The sequence below is a fragment of the Nelumbo lutea genome, chromosome 1 (assembly GCF_056320005.1).
Source record: "Nelumbo lutea isolate HS-2025 chromosome 1, American lotus-T2T, whole genome shotgun sequence".
Taxonomy (NCBI): Eukaryota; Viridiplantae; Streptophyta; class Magnoliopsida; order Proteales; family Nelumbonaceae; genus Nelumbo; species Nelumbo lutea.
In genome coordinates, this window is record NC_142684.1 from 65,109,850 (window position 1) to 65,132,265 (window position 22,416).

The window sequence follows — 22,416 nt, forward strand, 5'->3', positions numbered from 1 at the left end:
TAAGACCATTGAGGGTAATACCTGATGGGATAATCTTGCATCTGCCCACAGTCCTTGGGTTTTCATAAGGTGGCTGGACCCAAAGACCATTTAGTGTAAATGTTGGGCCCATTAAGAGCCCATGGTGATGGAATCAGGGGTTCACTGTGTCCTACAGTGAATTCGGCCAGGCCTTGTAACAAAAGTTGGGTTAAACCCATGTGACTGATGTGTAGATTGATGTTAGGGTCCCATGCCATACAAAGAGATCCAAGTTAACCAGCATATTAAAGGGTAAGTGAGCAATATGACTTAATGGGCCTAAAGCCCATTTTGAACTAGGCTTAAGTTAGTTAATTAAAAGGGGGCAAAATTTGATTTATAACCTGATCAGGATTAGCTGAAGGCAACCTGTAGAATTCTCCCCAGTTCTTGCTGCCCCAACCCAGTTCGATTTTCACCTATGGAATTGATCAAGAAAGGTTCTTGATATTGTTTCTTACTAGCAGAAACAATCTGAAGTCATGCTCACCAGCCCTTATTCGATTCTTACTGAAGAATTCAAGTTCTTGCAAAAGAACCATCCTGCTGATTCTGCTTCACAACACATTGTGTCATCTTTAGTGGAGGTGGGTTTTGGTCTTCGGGCGTGAACACCTACGTTGGGAGTTACTGTTATTTCGTTTCAGGTATGTCCCTCACTTCCCTTTTGGTTTTAGATCTGGTCCGGTTTTGATTCAAGAACGATCCTTTAAAATGCAGTTTTCTAAATTAGGGAATACGATTCCCAGATGGGAGAGAAAGATAATTTTGAAATTTCGCCCAACCTTCCTATAGGGTTCGGCCATCCATATGATGGATCTCCCATTTCTTCAATGGTATCAAAGCCAAGTTCACATTCTTGAACCAAAATTAGACCTGATTTGAACCTGCGCAAATAGGCAAAATCGATTCTACCCGATTTGCACAGAATAGGGTTTTCTCTAAGAATTCGGTTTTCAGCTATGGGCGAATGATCTGAAACTAATTTTTTTATTTATCTGCAATAATTATAGAAGTGTTCTATATTTATTTCTTGAATTATGGGTTGTTCATTTGGTGGAGATTGAAATCTTTTATTGGCACCAAGAATTTGTGCACCTACTGTATCATTTTATTCTATTCATTATTGGTTTGTAAATAATTAATTATTTATTTTTTAGACGGAATGTATATGATTTTTTATTTGGCACCAAGGTTTCATAGCCGCAGGTCAGGAATATATGATATGTAAAGTTAATTGATCCATATATGGGCTTAAGCAAGTTTCTAGGAGCTGGAACATCCGGTTTGACTCTACCGTCAAACAGTTTGACTTTGTGCAGAATCCAGATGAGCCCAGTGTTTACAGGAAGAAAGTGGAAGAAAAAGTTACATTTCTGGTTCTTTATGTAGATGGCATATTCTACTCATTGGGAATGATGTAGGAATATTAACTATGATGAAAGTGTGGCTTTTGCAGCAATTCTCCATGAAAGTTCTTGGAGAAGCCTCCTACATATTAAGACTTCGACTCTATAGAGATAGATCAAAGAGGATAATAGGATTATCCCAGTCTACTTACATTGATAAGATTGTCAAAAGATACAATATAGAGAATTCTAAGAAAGGAAATGTTCCTTTTAGGCAAGAAATCACTCTCTCCAAGGGTTTGTCTCCCAAGACTCCTGAAGAGATTGAGGTTATGAAAGAGATTCCCTATGCCTTAGCCGTAGGGAGTATCATGTATGTCATGTTGTGCACTCGTCCTGACATTGCTCAAGCAATGAGTGTGGTAAGTAGATACCAATCTAACCCAAGGCAAGAGCACTGGACCGTTGTGAAAAATATAATAAAATACATTTGAAGGATAAAAGAGTTTTGTTTGGTATTCAATGGTAGTTCACTACAGATCGTCGAGTATACTGATATTGACTTTCAGTCAGACCCAGATGATAGAATGTCTATATCTGGTTACATCTTCATGATGGGGTCCTGAGTAGTAAGAATAACAGATTTAATGATCGAAGCCAGGCACATTGCTGTAAGTGAGGTTGCCTAATGAATGAAGGTGTTCATTCTAGAATTTGGAATTCAGCACATCACCCATTCCACTGTTGTGTGACAACACTGGATTTATAGGAGATTGATGTTAAAAGGTAGAATCAGTGTGAAGGGATGAAACATCCATCGTATGGACGCCCGAATCTTGCGGAATAGAATGGGAAAATTTTAAAAAAAATTCTCTTCATCCTATTGGGAATCGTATTCCCTAATTTAGAAAAATCATATTTTTCAAGGATCAATCTTGAACCAAGAACTGAACCAGAATTGAACAAAAATAGTAGGAGAGGGATATATCTGATACGGAGAAACAATATCTCTCAATGGAGGTATTCACGCCCAAGGAAGGAACCAAGGACTGATCCCACTGAAGATGGTGCAGTGTAGGATGGAGCAGAATCAACAATGTTCTTCAAAAGAACCAGATCCTTCACAAGAATTAGCTGGACGACACGTGAGCATGACTTCCAATCAGCCCTTTCACAAAGGACTGATATCAAGATCCAATCTTGATCACTCCCACTGAGAATAAAAAATCGAACTGGTAGATATGGCGGCGGAAGGAAGGAGGCGGCAAAAAAGAATTTTCGCAGAGGTGCTGAATTCTTTGTTCTGTGATTTCAGCTTTGAAGAGAATGTGAATATGAATATCTCTAAAGGCTGCCGCCCCTTGCTCCTTTTAAAATCTTAAAGGGATTAGCTCCTAATCCCATTAGGAGTTGTTGATCCAAATCATATTTGGATCAGAGTTCCCTTTAAGTGATAAGGGCAAACCCTTATCTTATCTGTAGATTAGATCAACTCTTTCCTAATCCCATTAGGAGGTTTCTAAATCTGCTAATTTAATATCAGAATTCGCCCCTCATTTAACTGATCAAATTGGCCCAGTTCGAAATGGGCTTTAGGCCCAATAAGGATATGTGTTCAGTTAGCCTTCCAAACTACTGCCTAGTTGGATTTCCTTGTATGGCATGGGACCCAAACATTGATCTACACATTAGCCACATGAGTTCAGCCCAACTTTTGTTACAAGGCCTGGCCGAATACACTGTTATGGACAGTGCACCCTTTGAAACCCATCACATGGGCTCTATGGGCCCAACACTTACCCTAAGTGGTCCTTGGGCCAAGCCACCTTGTAACACCCAGGGACTGTGGGCAGATGCATGATTAGTCCATCAGGTATTACCCTCAATGGTCTTACACTTAACCTCTCAGCCCATAATGATCAAACACTGTTCGACAAGAGAGGACCTCTCCCTCGGCTGCAAGGAACAATGTTGCACTCTCTCCTCACATGGATCTTGGGATTTAAAACCATTTGCAAACGTTTAAAGACCGTAATATATATATATATATATATATATATATATATATATATATATATATATATATATATGTATGTATATCAGTATATAAATATATTTTTCAAAACAAAATTTTAATGATTGAAATCGGTTGCCAGCAGTCTTGGTTTCCATGAGAGAGAGTGCATCCCTGATCATTATCTTTGACTGACAAAGGGGCTGATCCTGTCACTATGATCATCCACTCAGATGAATTCTCGGACTATTCCAACATACCCAGGTTTTGACCCCCGCTAAGGATATCACTGATTGGCATATCAAAGACAGCCCAATCCGACACCTAGTGTAGTTTCATAATCGAGTCTAGGGGTTAGGTGTTATTTTCCAGTTTTGCCCATCAATCTCCAAGGTTCAGTGCAATACTGGAAATCTGGTTCAGTTCAAAGATTCAATTAATCCTACACTACATGTGCCTTGGGTCTCACCTTGGTGGCTGAGGTAGGCCACCCCAACATTTGGCAGCACACCAATGTCAGCTTTAGCAGGATAAATCTCCCCAGACTTACCCAACGACTGTGAACATTCAAAACTAACACGATTCTCATAAGTGTCCAGTTTAAGGGTATTACACAGAAACACACCACAGGAACATGAATCAAGTATGTACTTTATTTATTTACAATAAATTCGTAATGTACATAATTCTGATTGGAGCTAAGGGCATACAACTATCTAACACAGCGGAGAATGTGGCGTACCCATTTACTAAGCCACTAACACAAAAAGTGTTTGAGAAGCACATGGAAAGTGTGAGACTCCGGCTTGTACCTGGTTGGTTATAAGTGCAAGTGGGAGCTGTTAGACAGTGTGTGCCCTTAGTTTTAATCAGATTGATGCACATTATGTCATTTATTTAAATGAATGAAGTGCATAATTTATTCATGTTATATTGTTGTGTTTTTGTGTAATACCCTTAAACTGGACACTTATGAAACTCGTGTTAGTTTAGAATCTTCACAGCCATTGTATAGATCTAGGGTGATTTATCCTGCCAAGGCTGACACGATGTGCCACCAAGTTGGTTGGGGTGGCTTGTCTTAGTTGCTAGGGTGAGACATGAGATACATGTAGTGTGGGTTTTCTTGAAACCCTGAACCGAATGAAATTCTAGTATTACCCTGGACCTTGGAGATAGATGGGAAAAATTAGAATGTTACACCTGACCCCTAGACTTGATTATGGTATTTCACTAGGTGTCAGTTGGGCTGTCTTTGATATGCCAATCAGTGAGATCCTTAGAGGGGGTCAAAACCTGGGTATGTTGGGACAGTCCGAGAATTTATTTGAGTGGGTGATCATAGTGACATGATCTACCCCTTTGTTGGACAAAGTGAAAGATCAGGGAATGCATTCTCTCTATTGGAAACATAAACTGTAGTGGATTTCAAATGTGTTTGAAAATTGTTTCTGCAAAATATATTTATATAGAGATATACATATATATTATGGTTTCAAATTGTTTGTAAAAAGGTTTTAATTCCCGGGATTCATGTGAGTAAAGAGTGATGCATTGTACCTTGCAACTAAGGGAGAGGTCCTCTCTTGTCGGGCAATGTTTGATGATTAAAGGCAGGGAGGTTAAGTGTAAGACCATTGAGGGTGATACATAATGGGCTAATCTTGCATCAAACCATAGTCCTTGGGTTTTCATAAGGTGGCTAGACCCAAGGACCATTTAGAGTAAATGTTGGGCCCATTAAGAGCCCATGGTTATGGACTTAGGTGTTCACTGTGTTCTACAATGGATTCGGCTAGGCCTTGTAACAGAGGCTGGGTTGAACCCATGTGGTTGATGTGTAGATCGATGTTAGGGTCCCACAACATATAAAGAGAGCCAAGATAGCCAACAAATTTAAGGGTAAGTGAGTAATATGATTTAATGGGCCTAAAGCCTATTTCGAATTGGGCTTAAGTTAGTTAATTAAAAGGGGACGAAATTTGATTTCTAACCTAATTAGGATTAGCTGAAGGATAAGATAAATCTTATCCATTTAAGAGTCCAGATCTAAATATCAGATTTGGATCAAGAAACTCTCTTGTAATTGGATTAGGAGGCTGATCCAAAGAAGGCAATAAAAAGGGGGCGGATTTCTCAATTTACCTATACTCAGCAACCTGTAGCAGTTCTTGCCGCCCCAACCCAGTTCGATTTCCACTTGTAGAACTGATCAAGAAAAGGTTTTTGATATTGTTTCATGTTAGAAGAATTCAGGTTCTCACCAGCCATTGTTCTATTCTTACTGAAGAATTCAGGTTCTTGCTGAAGAACCATCTTGCTGATCCTGCTTCACCACACAGTGTGTAATTTTCAATGGATGCGAGTTTTGGTCTTCTCTTTGGGCGTAAACACCTACGTTGGGAGTCACTGTTACTTCATATCAGGTATATCCCTCACTTTCCTTTTAGTTTCAGATTTGGTCCGGTTATGATTCAAGAACGATCCTTGAAAATGTAGTTTTCTAAATTAGGGAATACGATTCTCGGATGGGAGAGAAAGAAATTTTTGAAATTTCGCCCAACCTTTCTGTAGGGTTTAGCCATCCATATGATGGATCTCCCATCATATTTGGCGTGTGTTTTGTTCTATGGGCATTTCATGATAGATGTTTATCAAAACATCACCATGTCATTGCCAAATCTGCATTTTCCCTATTATATTCATTCGTACACATTGATATTCACAAAAGTGAGTTTTAATTTTTGTGCACACCAAACGTTGGGGAGAAACTTCATTTTAACGCTTCCCCCAACGGTTAAGCGTTTATTCAAATACAACCATTTATTTAATAAATTAAAGATATATGAAACACATATTTAATAGTGCATGTCTTATTATCAAAGCCGTTCAAAGAAATATCTAAATAAATGCATGCATAATGATTAATTATAAATGAAAGAGTTCAACTACTACTGCAATGCAATACTTGCACTAATAGATTTAGATTAAGAGTACTTTCTTAGGGGGAGTACAATCCACTTATCCCTTTTTATTTTTTCCTCTTCCTTAACCGATTTCTACACGATAGATTTTTGTGCCAAAATGAAATTTACTGAAGATTCCTTTGCAATAATAATTTCTCCATTGAAGAGTAGAATTTCTTCCACCATGACAACGACAACCTGCCAAAGCGTCCCTACAGAGAAGAAGTCATCTACTTCACAGAAGATGACATTCGCGAAATACAATATCCGCACGACGATGCCTTGGTAGTAAAGTTGTTAATCAATGATTTTGAAGTAAAAAGGATCCTGGTTGACTCTAGGAGCTTGGCCAACATCATCTTCCTAGAAGCCTTCGAGCGCATGGTGCTCGGTAGAAATGACCTACAGCCAGTCGACATACCCCTAGTTGACTTTAGTGAGGGTACCAGTTGTAGTGGGATCACCCCCAACTTATCACTAATCACAAATCACTTAACACTATAATCATGATAGAATTCGTTTATCTGGTTTTCTTGATCGAGATATCTTTCTTGGGTCCTTTTAGAGGTGGGTTTTCCTTAAAATGCCTCCCCATGATCAATGCATGGTAATGGAGTGACATTGAGCTTAACCTTAAGTGAAGGCAATCTAGGTCCTAATATAGCCTTTGTGAGAGCATCACCAACTTGATCTTGGGAGGAGATTTGGTGAACCAAAAGTCACTTCTGAGTGACATAAAGATTAAGAATTGAATGTTAATGCCAATTTCCATGTGCTTCATCCATGAATTGAGTGCTTTGTCCATGAATGGGACAGAGGGTTCGTTGCAAAATAGGTTGCATCCACATTGTCACAATAGAGAGTGGGAGGTGAGGGAGAGTCAAAACCAAGCTGACATAACAAAACAAAGGTTCTATACAAGTGTGTCTTTGTTGTGACATCGGGTAAGTTTCTTGGATACATTGTTAGCCAATGTGGCATCGAAGCAAACCCAGAAAAAATCCAAGCAGTGTACTAGACATGCGACCTCCTAGCTCGGTTAAAGAAGTCTGAAAGTTGATTGGCTGAATAGCTGGCCTGAACCGATTTTTGTCAAAATCGGCTAGGAAGTGTTTATTGTTTTTCAAAGCAATAAAAAATACCAGGATTTTGAGTGTACCAAATAGTGTCAGCTCGCTTTTGATGAGTTGAAGATATACCTAAGTTTACCACCGATGCTAACTAGACCTAAGACCGGGGACGAGCTTAAGCTCTACCTCTCCGCGAGTGATGAAGTAGTCAACTTGGTCCTAGTTAGAGAAGTGGGAAAAGTACAACACCATGTTTATTATGTAAGTAAAGTCCTGCACGCTACCAAGACGAGGTACTCGGACATAGAAAACTAGCCTTTGCCCTAGTGTTAGCAGGACATAGAGAAATTATTTATTAAAAGTAGAAAAATAATTATAACATAATATTCAAATTAATAATAATAATTCAATATCTTATATAATTAATAATGAAATTATGTAATAATAGTATAAATTATATTTTTATGGAATTTTAAATTCAATAAATAATTAATATTTTAGAATTTAAATATTTTACATGTTATTTAAGTGTTTAAATAACTAAATATTTTAAGTAACAAAATATTTAACAAAGCTAGATTTTAAATTAGTTAAAATAAAGAAGTTGTGTAAGAAATTAAAAAAAAATCTGAAATGTAGAAATAATTATAACATAATTATTGTTATTTTTGTATGATTAAACCTAACTAAATTAATTATTGTTATTTTTGTATTATAAAACATTATTAAAAGCATTATACAAAATATGAGTACTTATTAATTATTTAAAAAGTTGAAAATATAGAACAATTATATACTCTTATGTGTTTCTATTAGAGTAATTTTCTAGAACACACCTTATAGTTTTACATATTTACGTAAACCTACTTTATAGTTTTCATTTTACTAAAATATCCCATATATTTTACAACTTATTTACTTAATCAACCTTTCATTAAGGAGTGATTGTTTTGCCATTAGGCCCGTTATTTTTTATTCTATAAATACCCTTAACACTTTTTTGTATAGAAAACAAAATTGGCCAAATATAACCAATAGAATGGTTCCCCATGTCTTATTAGGGGTAAAAATGGTATTTTTATTTTTGTTTGATTAAATTTATTTAAATGAGCATTATAGTCGACACTATCATTTTCCACTATCATCTAATGGAAGAAAGATTAAATCCATTGCAAATTATAAGTGGCGTTTTAGTAAAATACATACTCTATGATAGATTTTAGTGGATCCATGAAACTATATGGGGTGTTTTAGTAAATGACCATTTCTATTATTTAGCTTTCGCTTAATAAATCTCGGGTCCCTACTAGTTTCATGTTTAATATGAGAATAAATGGAATTCTGTAATTGTCACGCCAACAATTTTGACTCTAACCCATGTGACCCACCTAACCCACCTATCAATGTAGTAGGTCAATATGGGTCAAGGGATCCATTAGGGTTAATGGAAAACGGTTAGGGTTAGGGTGGGGTTGAGTAATGGTCCATGGGTCAATATTTATTAGATTTAGCTAAAGTTTGTGAAAGCTTTACTCTCTCTCTCGTTCAAATCTATCACTTCCACCAAAAAGAGAAAGAGGAATCTCTTACACAGCCTATGCTTTTCGCATCTTCAAACCTTCAAAGATGATTTTGCCACTTTTGAAAGCTTCTTCAAACCTTCAAAGAAAGCTCTCTCATTACGAAAATACTACACTAAGCTTCAACTCTAGATCTTATAAGACAAAGCAGCTTCCTTGAGGATTTTGCCACCTTTAAAAGCCTATTGAGCAATTGAAGGAAAACCCCAGATCGAAAGCACAAGCTAATTATATACGTTGATCATATGAGACCAAATGGAATGCTGTCATGGTATTGTTTTCCACCGGTAAACTGTCTTTCGCTCATTGTACAGCGAGAGTCTGAGTTTGTCCTCTTCTGTCAAGAGTCAAGAGCAGTCTAAGTTTGTGACCACCCGCCCTTGCTAAAATAGTTACGCGGCAAGTACTAGGGGCTGGCAGCCATGCACCACGAAGAATGTCTACAAGCTATCTCTTCTCTCACCAAGAATAAAAAAGATGTGTCAAACACTTGTTCGTCCATCTCTCTTATAAATACAAACCATCTAAGTCGCTGCATGCACCAAACTAGATAATAGTAGTAGCTAGCACTACAAGGTCTCTTCACCATGGTCAAGTCTGCTTTGCTTTTCCTCTCCCTCTGCTTTCTTGTCTTGTGTCATGGCTGTGTAGCCTATAGGCACTCTCCGCAGCAATCGTGGCAAAGGCAGCAACATCAACAGCAACGCCGGTTCCGAGGGCAAAGAGAGTGTCAACTTCAGGACCTCTCGGCTCTCGAACCCAATACACGGATTGAGTCGGAAGGCGGGGTCACCGAGTACTGGGAAGAGAAAAACCAACAGTTGAAATGCGCTGGCGTTGCCGTGATTCGTCATGTCATCGAACCCAAAGGCCTCCTCTTGCCTTCATACACCAATGCTCCTAAGCTCACCTACATCGTCCAAGGTTCGCCCTTCAAATTAAATTACCTTCTCTACCTTGCTACTAATTAAAAGTTCTATCTTAATTATCAGTCCATTTTGATTGATCATTCATTCATTCATTTTGATGGATTTACAGGTAGAGGTTTTACCGGAGTTGTCTTCCCCGGTTGCCCTGAAACATACCAATCATTCCAGCAATCCCAACAATCAGAAGGAAATGGAGGAAGTCGGAGGTATGAAGATTTTCATCAGAAGATCCGAAACTTCCACCAGGGTGATGTCATAGCCTATCCGGCTGGAGTAGCCCATTGGTGTTACAACGATGGTGATACACAAGTCATTGCTGTAACTGTCATCGACACTAGCAACAATGCCAACCAGCTCGATCAGAATCTCAGAGTAAGAGACCAATTAGATCTTACATACATGAATTCAACTCAAACCGATTGTTGTCTATTCCATATCCATTAACACTGAGCAATTACTGTTCTTTCTTGTATGTCCTTGACATTGTAGAAATTTCAACTCGCCGGAAACCAGGAGAATCAACAAGAAAACACCAGCCAGCAGAAATCCACAAACAACATTTTCAGCGGCTTTGACACTGAGACACTGGCTGAGGCTTTCGGTGTAAGCACAAAAACGGCGAGAAAGTTACAGGGCCACGACGATGACAGAGGTGAGATTGTGCTAGTCAGTGATGGCCTTCAAGTAATAAGACCACCAAGATCACAAGAGATGAGAGAAGAAGAAGAACAACAACAACAATCGAGGGATAGGGACAATGGCTTGGAGGAGGCCCTTTGCAACATGAGGCTTAGGGAAAACATAGAAGACCCCTACCGCGCAGATGTTTACTCGTTCAAAGGAGGCCGGCTAAGCAGTCTCAACAGCCAGAATCTCCCCATCCTCCACCATCTTCAACTGAGTGCTGAGATGGGAGTACTCAATAAGGTAAGAGTGAGACATTATCTGCATTAATCTTAATTGTTTTGAAATCTCTGGGAATTGTCTTCCTGAAATGTAACTGGATTTTGGACAGAATTCTATCCTTACACCACACTGGAATTTGAATGCACACGCTGTGGTCTATGTTACAAGAGGAAGTGCTCGTTCTCAAATCGTTGGAGAGAACGGTAGCCTGGTGTTCGATGGCGAGCTATGTGAAGGTCAACTTCTGGTAGTGCCACAAAACTTCGCAGTGTTGACACAAGCTGTAAATGAAGAGTTCAGGTGGATCTCCTTCAAGACCAGTGACAATGCATGGAGAAGCGCGCTTGCTGGAAGGAACTCAATTATGCGGGCAATGCCAGAGGAGGTGTTGATGAACTCATATCAGATCTCAAGAGAAGAAGCAAGAAATTTGAAGTACAACCAAGATCAGATGGAGGTGTTAAGTCCAAGGTCACGGTCATGGGGGCAGCCTTCAGCTTAATCCGGTTGTCTGTTTTTTTGTTAGAGGAAAGAATCGGTTCAGTCGAGAAATTAAATAAAGTGAAAAATCAATAAACAACCTCTTGATAGAGTTGGAAGGTTGACAATAATGCTTGTACGAGTTGTGTGAATGTAGATGCTTTAATTTACACTCAAATAAACAACCTTTTTTTATGTCATTTTGTTTTGTTCTCCAATCCGAGTTAATCCGAGTCAGGCACTTAATTACTGGGTTTGTTTGCAGTACAATTTCAGCTGCACCGGTTCAAAAGTATGTACAAATTAATGCTGATGGTCATCAAGTAAAACAAGGCATGAAGCAAAGTAGAACACAAAATATAAATGAAATAGAACACAAAGTAGAATACAATCTTGAAACCCAATGCGATGGCAGACGAAGCCAAGATAACAGAAGATTTGCCGCTCCTCAACTTCATTTTGCGATCTCCATTCTGTGGTCAAGATTGTGTTCAACATGGAAAAAAACAATGGTGTTGAAGCTTCAATAGCGGAATATATAGGAGCGACTTAGGTTTCGCAACAATAGATAGAAACTTCTATTTGATTGATGGATTCAGCGGTTCATTGCATTTGGTAGTGAATTGCATTTGATAGTGAATTTGGTCGGGCCTTGGATATGGGCCTAAAGATCATGATTAATGAGATTAACCAAGTTGTCACATGACTGCTTGACTTGGGTGAATATGAGTTTGGATATGGGTTTAGAACACCCATTCTCATTAGAGGATAAGTCTTATCCTCTGATAGAATCTAAATCCATTACAAATCTCATAATTCAATTAGGAGTTTTACTACGAATCTCTTAATTCGATTAGGAGTAGTGCTCCTTAAGGCTTATGAAAAGAGAGAATGGAACTGCTCCAGATTACATTCTTTATTTTTGACTCACTCTCTGCTCTTACTGCCAGAAACCTTAATTCAATCTCCCCTTGGACTAATTTTTTATCAGTTCATTCTCTGAATTTTGTAAGAAAATTGTAGAGAAAATTCATGCTCACCTCCCTTGTTTAACATATACTATTGGATTGTAGTTTTGCTGAAAACTGTTGTTGATTCGACTTCATTCAAAGTTGCACCATCTTCAGTGGAAGCTGGTTTTGGGATTCGGTTTGGGCATCAACTACCACATTGGGAGCTACATCTATGGATTCCGCATCAGTTATGCTCCTCCCTTCCTTTTAGTTTCAGATTTTTTCTGATTTCGATGCAACAACGATCATTAAAAAATGCAGTTTTTCTAAAACTAAGAATTCGACTGTCGGAAGGCGAAAGGAATTTTTTTGAAAATTTGTGCTACCATCCAGTATGGTTCGGCCATCCATATAATGGATTACTCCTTCCTTCGGTTGTATCAGAGCCAGGTTCAGTCTTGAATCGAGAAAGATCAGATTTGAACCAAGTTCAAATCGGCAGAACTAGTCTGGCCAAATTTGAGCAGCTTGCAGTTTTTTGAGAAATCGGTTCTTTGTTTTGGACGAATTGACTTGAAATTTTTAGGATTATTTTCTGATATAATTTAGAATTGTTCTACTATGATTTCTTTGGTTATTGGGCTGTTTGTGTGATGGAGAAAGAATTCTTTTATGGCGCCAAGATCCACGAACCCGAGAAAATTATTATTTGATTATTGGTCTGTAATAATTTTTTTCTTTTTAGAAAAATTGTATTAGGTTTTTTCTGATGTAAGTAATAGAAAATTAGGATTTTTCTATTTTTTTACATCAGAAGACCTGTTAGAGCACGCGGAGGAGAAGAAGAAAGTTTTGTGGAAAAACTACAATGCAATTAACAGTTTTTTTGCAGGTTTGCAGTTCATCCGGATCAGATTCGGACCATCACACTGGTAGCCCTAGTTTATCATTTATTTGCTATAATTGATTTTCAATTTTCAGCTGATTAAATTTCAGATTATATTCAAATGATTGTTGCATGTCTTGGACACCAAACCCAAGGCCGATTTGACCTAGTTTGGTCCAAACTAGTTGGGCCGAACCAAAGGTTTGATGGGGTCTAATCTTTGCCCCATGGGTCACAATTTTGGTGGCTCAAAATCGAATTTGGCCCAAGGGTATGAAGTAAGGGATTGTTTTATTTGTCCCCTCCAATTTAATATAAGTGCAAAGAGATAGGAAATGTCATATGATGAATTCTCTAAAGGCCTCCCATCAAATACTAACTTAAGCTTCTAGAGGAGAGACGAAAGGATACATCATGGATGTTGAAAAATTATATTGATAATTACAAAAATGCCATTGACATTCCTCCATACTAATTACATGTATAGCCCCACCCAAGACATAGACAATGACACTCTATTGACAAGCTGTAGGCACAGTGGATGGCACTTGATGGCGTGGTGAATAGTCCACTTGTGACACTAAGCCATTCTCAAGTGTTTTCCTTCCCTTCCTAAATGAATTTCCCAAATTCATCCCAAATTCCACCTTTTTTATCAATGCAACTAGGGTTATGATCATTAAGTTCTTCCCTGATATCCACAATAGGCCTGAGGTTGTAGGCCTTCTAGATTCAGGATTAGAGTTCCTTTTGCCCAGACTAATATTTCATCAAAACTTTTCATCATTGACGACTCCGCACAAACACTAAATTATTATCATCTGTTTGTAAGCTCACAACACTTCCAACCATCAAATTAACCCTGGCTGCATCGTAACTACTTAACTTCTGAATCTTAACCACTACATCTTCACAAAAGACCACTTGCAAGTGATTATTAATTCGTATTGCTTGAAAATTCCTTCACACAAGCCCATAACTTTAAGATTGTGCAGTAAATATTTGATGGGCCTTAAATCTCTTGAGCCCAAATCAAATATGGGACTCCCCTATTGAGGGGCAAATCGGGCCATGTCGGGCCAACACAACATGATTTTATGGGCCGCCCATCCTTTAGTGGGTCGTGCTGTATTGGTCCACAGGCCTTCGTGGGTTGTGCTTGCCTCTTCTAGGATCCTTCATAGGTCAGGCCTGGCACGACCAATGACACGAGCCTAAATGAGCTTATGTCGGGAAGGCTATAGGCTGGCTCATGGGCATGGGATGAGCTAAGTTGTGGGCCTGGGTTAATCTAGGCCAGTCTTTTTTTGGGAATTTCTATTACTTTTTCTTTTTCATTTTTTTTCTAAGTGATACAAATTTTGAGAAAAATAAAAATTTAACAATACATACTTAACAAAATACCGAGTAGACAACAAACTGAAAAGAAAAAATTAGAAAATTTATCTCACTTGAATTTAAACAATACAAATGGAATATTGGAAATGGAATAAAATATAAAAGTAATATAATAAAATTAAAAATAAAAAATCACATTGGTATTGAAAAAACTAACAATTTAAGTAAAATTGAAAAGAAAAATTTACAATAACTTTAAAAATGCTATACAATTATTGACATCACTATTTTATTTAAGTAACACCTTTATCTCCTTGACCTTGGTCATCATCTACTTCTGGTGAAGCATCATGTGAAGTGCCATGTCCTCCTTTATCTTGTAGTCTAATTTTTTATAAATAAATTAAATAAAACAAAACAAAGAGAGAAAGGAGAAATACAATGAGGATCAAAATTCTACTTGAGAGAAAAGGAGACTCAAAAATCCCAAAACAAAACCAGGTAAAAGGAGACTCAAAATCTCGCCCAACTCCACACAACAAAACAAATTGCTCATGAAGAAAAAAACCAACATCAGTAAAAATTTCCTATGCTCTCCCTAGGGTTAACACTCCAACCTACACACCCTATAGCGACTGACATTCTAGCTCGAAACCCGATGTCTACCACCCATGCCTTTGCCTCTAATCGACTTACCCTTCCCTAAATCTTCTTTAATTGATGCATCGACGTAATAATGTATCAAACTTCTCAGCTTTCTTCTTTAGGCCACTGAACATGAACACTATGTCATCCTCTTCAAGCGAAGCATTGCTCTCCCAATCATCCTTTTTAACACTCCCTTCCTTTTCCCTTTCCCTATCTTTCCTCGATGCCAATTCAAAACTTCACAACGCTTCTCTTACCTGGGCTTCACCACCTGAAAAGAATAGCCCACAAGTCATTTCCACTTGGATTTCTCACTCAACTAGATTATCCACAAAACTTATGGCCTTTGGTTCTCTATCAACAAAATTCACCCACCTCTGCCCCCTTGTCTCTCCGTCTGGAACCAGAGTGGCCGCCTCTTCTTCTACTTTTCTCCTACCCTATGACATCGCTACTATAACATCTAGCTCCCCACTCTCTAGCATGGGAATAGAGCTTGAGCTATTTTCTCCCCCCATTGGCTAGCTCCACTGCATACCAAACCCTCCTATTTGATTTCTTTTTGCACAAAACTTTCAAACCAGCCTTCTTTTCCACCCCTTTAGGTAGTAACAATTTTCTTAGGTTTCTTATCAAGTTAGTGTGCATCTTTGCTCTTCTTGGGGCCATAGTGACTTTAAACGACCCCAAATTAGTTGTTGAATTTTGGTATCAACATACTAGTTCTGCCCCTACTCTCATAATTCGAGAATCCATTAGAAATGACCAAGCCACCATGAACTGGGTTTCGCGTCTCAATTAACTCCCCTGATGGCAAACCTAGAACCCCTACAATCTCGGCAACCGGATACGCAATTTCCTCAGATGTCGCAATAGAGGAATTCAAAAAATTCAAAAGACTCTAGCATGAGCCCCACTTGCCGATCATCATTCACAATGTCTAAGGGCACCAACTAATTGATTTGTTCCACCATCAAACGACCCCCTTCCCCAATGTCGGTGCCGAGGATGATTCCAATAATTACATCTTCTTCTCGAATTCCCCCCTTCCCTTTCCTCTAGAGCCACCTATGAAATAGAGAAAGGCAAACGGTTGCTCTTAAGACATCCTCCTGGGCCATTGCCTAGGGCTTCATTTGATACCAAGGCCTTATCTACCACCACCCTTTTATTGTTGCAAACACCAGAACCGAAGAGGGATGTAAGGCCTATTAGCACTACTCTTGTTAGACAGTTTTGTATGCCTTTAGCTTCAGTCAAAATTGATGTACTTTATGAGTTTATTGTAAATGAATAAAAGTGCATATTTGATTCATGTTCCCTTGGTATGTTTCTGTGTAATACCCTTAAACTGAACACTTATTGAGACTCGTGTTAGTTTAGAATGTTCATAGCCAGTGGGTCGGTCTGGGGAGAACTATCCTGACAAGGCTGACACTGTGGTGCCACCAAGTCGGTTGGGGTGGCTTGTCTCAGCTACCGGGGTGAGAGCCTAGGCATATACAGTGTGAGATTAATTGAATTTTTGAACTGGACCAGATTTCCAATATTGCCCTGGACCTTGGAGATTGATGGGCAAAATTGGAAAGTTACACCCGACCCCTAGACTCGATTATGATACTGCACTAGGTGTCGGATCGGGTTGTCTTTGATGTACCAATCAGTGAGATCCTTAGCGGGTTCAAAACCTGGGTATGTTGGGACAATCCAAGAATTCATCTGAGTGGGTGATCATAGTGACAGGATCAGCCCTTTGTCGGACAAAGGTAATGATCGGGGATGCACTCTCACTGTTGGAAACCAAGACTGCCGGCAGCCGATTTCAACCGTTGAGATTTGTTTTGCAAAGTATATTTTATATGAGATATGAAAGTATATATATTATGGTTTCTAAAATATTTGCAAAAAGGTTTTAATTCTCGGGATCCATATAAGTGGAGAGTGCAACACTGTTCCTTGCAGCCGAGGGAGAGGTCCTCTCTTGTCGAGCAGTGTATGATCATTAAGGGCTGAGAGGTTAAGTGTAAGACCATTGAGGATAATACCTGATGGGCTAATCTTGCATCTGCCCACAGTCCCTGGGTGTTACAAGGTGGCTTGGCCCAGGGACCTCTTAGGGTAAGTGTTGGGCCCATAGAGCCCATTCGATGGGTTTCAGGGGGTGCACTGTCTTTAACAATGTATTCGACCAGGCCTTGTAACAAAGGCTGGGCCGAACCCATGTGGCTGATGTGTAGATCAATGCTTGGGTCCCACGCCATACAAGGAAGCCCAACTGGGCAGCAGTTAGGAAGGTTAAGTGAGCACGTAAGCTTAATGGGCCTAAAGCCCATTTCGAACTGGGCTATTTATTTAGTTAATTAAAGGGGCGAATTCTGAGATGGATTAGCAGATAGGATAGGGTCTTAATCCTATCCACTCAGAGAGTACAGATTGAATGTGATTCAGATCTAGAAACCTCCTAATGGGATTGGGAGAAAGCTAATCTAATCTGCAGATAAGATAAGGGTTTATCCTTATCACTAGAAGAAAAGGCTGATCCAAATATGATTGGATAAGCACCTCCTAATGAGATTAGGAGCTGATCTTTTAAGTTAACAAAAGAAGGAGGGGGCGGCAGCCTTGAGAGAGACCAAAAGATACATCAGATCCTCTTTAGTGCTGAAATCAAGAAGAGAGAATTCTGCACCCTGCGAATACTCTCTTGCCGCCTCCCTGTTCTTGACGCCCTGTTTGCCAGTTCGATCTCCAGTTGTGGGAGAAGTCAAGATTGGATATTGACATCAGTTCTTTGAGAAAGGATTGAGAAGGAAGCTGTGCTCACGTACCATTCTACTGATTCTTGCGAAGGACAGAGTTCTTGGGGAAGAACACTACTGATTCTGCTCCATCCTGCACTGCGTCATCTTCAGTGGGAGCAGTCTTTGGGCCCTTCCTTGGGCGTGAACACCTTCGTTGGGAGATATTACTTCTCCGTATCAGGTATTATTCTCTCCTATTCCTTTTGGTTCAGATCTGGTTTAGTTTAAGTTTCAAGAATGATCATTGAAAATATGATTTTCTAAATAGGGAATGTGATTCCCAGTTGAAGGGAGAGAAAAATTTTTGAAATTCGCCCCTTATTCCGCAATCTTTGGCGTCCATGGGATGGATTTCTCATTGCTTCAACTCTAACGATGAAGACATCCCCTACAACTTCTACCATAAGCAATTTCGGGAAATCATAGCAAGTATGCACCCAAAGCACAAGACTAACAAAGTCGAGCTTCTGCCATCTCAGACTCCCCAGATCTACCTCTACAAAGCCTCTGAGTGCATTTCACATGCAAAGGCAACCCAAAACACCTGATCAACCATTTCCTTGATTCTTTCAACAAGAAACCTCTCTCCATTCTCGAACTCCATTTCATATGCAAACATAAAAAGGAACCGGCTGCTAGCCAATGCCCTTACCACAACATCACTTTCATCCTTCCACACCTTGGAAACACAACTGTTAACCTCTGAGACATTGGGTTGAGAGCCTTCAAATTCACCTACTAGATAGGTATGAAGCAAACTTTCTCTCTCCCTCACACATTTCCCTCCCACTCTCACTTGGAGATCTAATTTTGAGAACTTGGTGATTGCCTCCCCATCCTTTAAGAAACCATACAATAACATGGTCAGAAAGGTGTTGGATCCTACCACCAAAAGTCTGGTAAAGTTATTAGCAAGAGTTAGATAATTTTCATCATCTATTCCAATCTTTCAAGTATATGCACATCTCCAAATTTTTATCATTCATGCAGCTTCTCTTATTCAACACCATAATACCAACACTAAAACAAGACTTTTATGGAATTGTAGACATTGGAGGGGATAGTAGGTCATGTGCCATGGCGGCAAGAAACATTAACTTCTAAATTAAAATTACGTTAAACAAATGAACTTGATGATAAAGTGGTAATAGATTTTGACATTTTATTCATTAAAGTCCAAGTTTTCCTATGCCTTCACGATTGAGATTCATATAAACTATACATTTTAAATAATAAATTATTAATTTCCTCTTTTTTATTTCCAATATCATTATTAATATTTTCACAATATGATTTAAGTAAAACATCTAAAACATGTTTCCTAATCCTAGGATCTAATGTTGTAGCTCAACAATATAGAGGAGAAATATTTTCTCAATATTTATTAAAATTAATTTCCATTATTTCAATAATACTTTTAAAATTTAAATTAATTCTATATTTTGCAAAATATTCACTAATCATAAATAAAAGATTAACTAAAATACAAGAAATTGGGTAATAAACAATGAGAAATTCATTAGCTCTATCATAAAAAAATTGTAAAATGTCTTTTATACAAACTTTCATTTCCTAGTCACCATTAGTTATAAAATCATGTGGCATTTTTTCATTTTAAAAATTAGTAAGAGTATCTTTGTATGAAATACAACTTTCTAACATAGTCTAGGTGGAATGATTTACCATTTAAACATATATATAATAAAATTTCTAATTTTAGAAATATGATGAGAAACAATATTTAAAGCATACTGAACACATAAGTTTAAGATATGACATGCGCATCTAATATGAAACAATTTACCATTTAAACATGGTTTTAATTGAGATCTAAAATACTTATTGTTGAATTATTATTAGTAGCATTATCAAAACTAGTAGAAAAAAACTTTATATATTTAACTCCACAAGTATGTAAAGTATTTAAAATACTTGTAGCAATTGTAGGGCCAGTATGTGTCCATTCAAGTCTAATAAAACTTATTTTTTTTTTTGTAAAAGTCAATTTTCATCAATAAAATGTTTAATAATACAAATGTAACTTATATTATTTTTAGAAGTCCAAATATTAGATGTGCAATTTTATTAAGTGTTGATAAAGTAGAAATTAAATTTAGAATTTAATTTGGTAAAAACAGGGTCTTTAGCTAAGGTGGCAGGGGAGGGTGGCTTCGCTTAAACCAATTTGACTGAAACTGCCTTGGTGGGTAAGTTTAAATCAATAGAGGGAAAAGCATTGGTTCCGAACATGGGTATGTTGGGACAATCCAAGAATTCAACTGAGTGGGTGATCATAGTGATAGGATCAGCCCATTTGTCGGACAATGTGAATGATCAGGGAATGCACTCTCTCTGATGGAAACCTAAACTACTAGCAGTGGATTTTGAATGTGTTTGAAATTTGTTTTTGCAATATATATATATATATATATATATGGTTGCAAATTGTTTGCAAAAGGGTTTAATTCTCAGGATCCATGTAAGTAGAGAGTGCAACATATGTAAAGTATTTAAAATACTTGTAGCAATTGTAGGGCCAGTATATGTCCATTCAAGTCTAATAAAACTTTTTTTTTGTAAAAGTCATTTTTCATCAATAAAATGTTTAATAATACAAATATAACTTATATTATTTTTAGAAGTTCAAATATTAGATGTGCAATTTTATTAAGTGTTGATAAAGTAGAAATTAATTTTAGAATTTAATTAGGTAAAAATGGGGTCTTTAGCTAAGGTGGCAGGGGAGGGCGGCTTCGCTTAAACCAATTTGACTGAAACTGCCTTGGTGGGTAAGTTTAAATCAATAGAGGGAAAAGCATTGGTTCCGAACCTGGGTATGTTGGGACAATCCAAGAATTCAACTGAGTGGGTGATCATAGTGATAGGATCAACCCATTTGTCGGACAACGTGAATGATCAGGGAATGCACTCTCTCTGATGGAAACCTAAATACCGGCCGTGGATTTTGAATGTGTTTGAAATTTGTTTTTGCAATATATATATATATATATATATGGTTTCAAATTGCTTGCAAAAGGGTTTAATTCTCAAGATCCATATAAGTAGAGAGTGCAACACTGTACCTTGTAGCCGAGGGAGGGGCTTGTCCTAAAATGGAAGACTCTCTCATGGTACCTTGGCGTTCACGAATATGATGGGTAAGCACTTATTGGATAGAAAGGTTTAACCTAAAATGGTAGTGAATCTTGTTTGACAGAGGCCAAAGGGAAAGCTCATAAGATGAGTGAATATGATCATTTACAGAAGGTGGTGGGGTTATGCAGTTGAAACAGTTGGCTCCATGCATTGTATGTGATTTCCCACATTTCTAGAGACATACCTCACAGTCTCCATCACTAAGAAAGGAGGGAAGTCTCAGAGACGAACAAATGGAAATGGAACATGGATTAAAAGCCATATCTATGTAGTAAACACAAATCAATTTAGATTAAAAGCCAGCAACTGCAAGGTTTCATAGCCACAAGTCAGAAATATATGATATGTAAAGTTAATTGATCCATATATGGACTTAAGCAAGTTTCTAGGAGCTGGAACATTGATCTTGGGAATGATGTAGGTTCACGAATATGTTTCTGGTTCTTTATGTAGATGGCATTGTACTCATTGGGAATGATGTAGGAATATTAAATATGATGAAAGTGTAGCGTTTGCAGCATTTCTCCATGAAAGTTCTTGGAGAAGCCTCCTACATATTGGAACTTCGACTCTATAGAGATAGATCGAAGAGGATAATAGGATTATCCCAGTCTACTTACATTGATAAGATTGTCAAAAGATACAATATAGAGAACTCTAAGAAAGGAAATGTTCCTTTCAGGCACGAAGTCACTCTCTCCAAGGGTATGTCTCCCAAGACTCCTGAAGAGATTGAGGTCATGAAAGAGATTCCCTATGCCTTAGCTGTAGACCCTCAGAAGCCCTATCACCCGGATGGTCCGGGGCAGGATTTTTGGCTACCTTATCCAACTTCTCGGAAGTTAGGACCAGCATGAGGTTACGGTACCAGTCGACATAGTTCAGACCCTTAAATTTGTTGTCGTCAAGAAGCTTTGCAAATTGTCTATTTGCCATTTTCTGATAAAACAACAAACATTAGTCCACAACCTATTTTGATTCATGTTCATTACATAGATATGGATTTTAATCTATGTTCCATTCCCATTTGTTCATCTCTGAGATTTTCCTCCTATCTCAGTGACGGAGACAGTGACTTGTCTCTGGAAATGTGGAGACCACATAGGGTGCATGAAGCCAACTGTTTCAGCTGCAAAACCCCACCACCTTTTTGTGAAGGTTCATATTCACTCATCATAAGAGATTTCCCTTTGGCCTTTGCCAGACAAGGTTCATAACTATTTTGGGGTAAACCTTTCTGTCCAATGAGTGCTTACCCATCATATTCGTGAACTTCAAGGTACCGTGAGAGAGTTCCCATTTTTTGGTGAAGCCCCTCC

The 22,416-nt window shown here is 38.2% G+C and overlaps 1 protein-coding gene across 1 annotated transcript; it reads left to right on the top strand.

Moving 5' to 3' along the window:
• The first annotated feature begins 9,208 nt into the window (after positions 1–9,208).
• Positions 9,209–11,515, top strand: LOC148874971 (11S globulin seed storage protein Ana o 2.0101-like). The gene is made up of 4 exons (XM_088963940.1): positions 9,209–9,924; positions 10,039–10,301; positions 10,419–10,856; positions 10,945–11,515. The coding sequence occupies exons 1-4, from the start codon at positions 9,588–9,590 to the stop codon at positions 11,335–11,337; spliced, it is 1,431 nt and encodes a 476-aa protein (XP_088820066.1). The 5' UTR covers positions 9,209–9,587; the 3' UTR covers positions 11,338–11,515.
• The last annotated feature ends 10,901 nt before the right edge of the window (positions 11,516–22,416 follow it).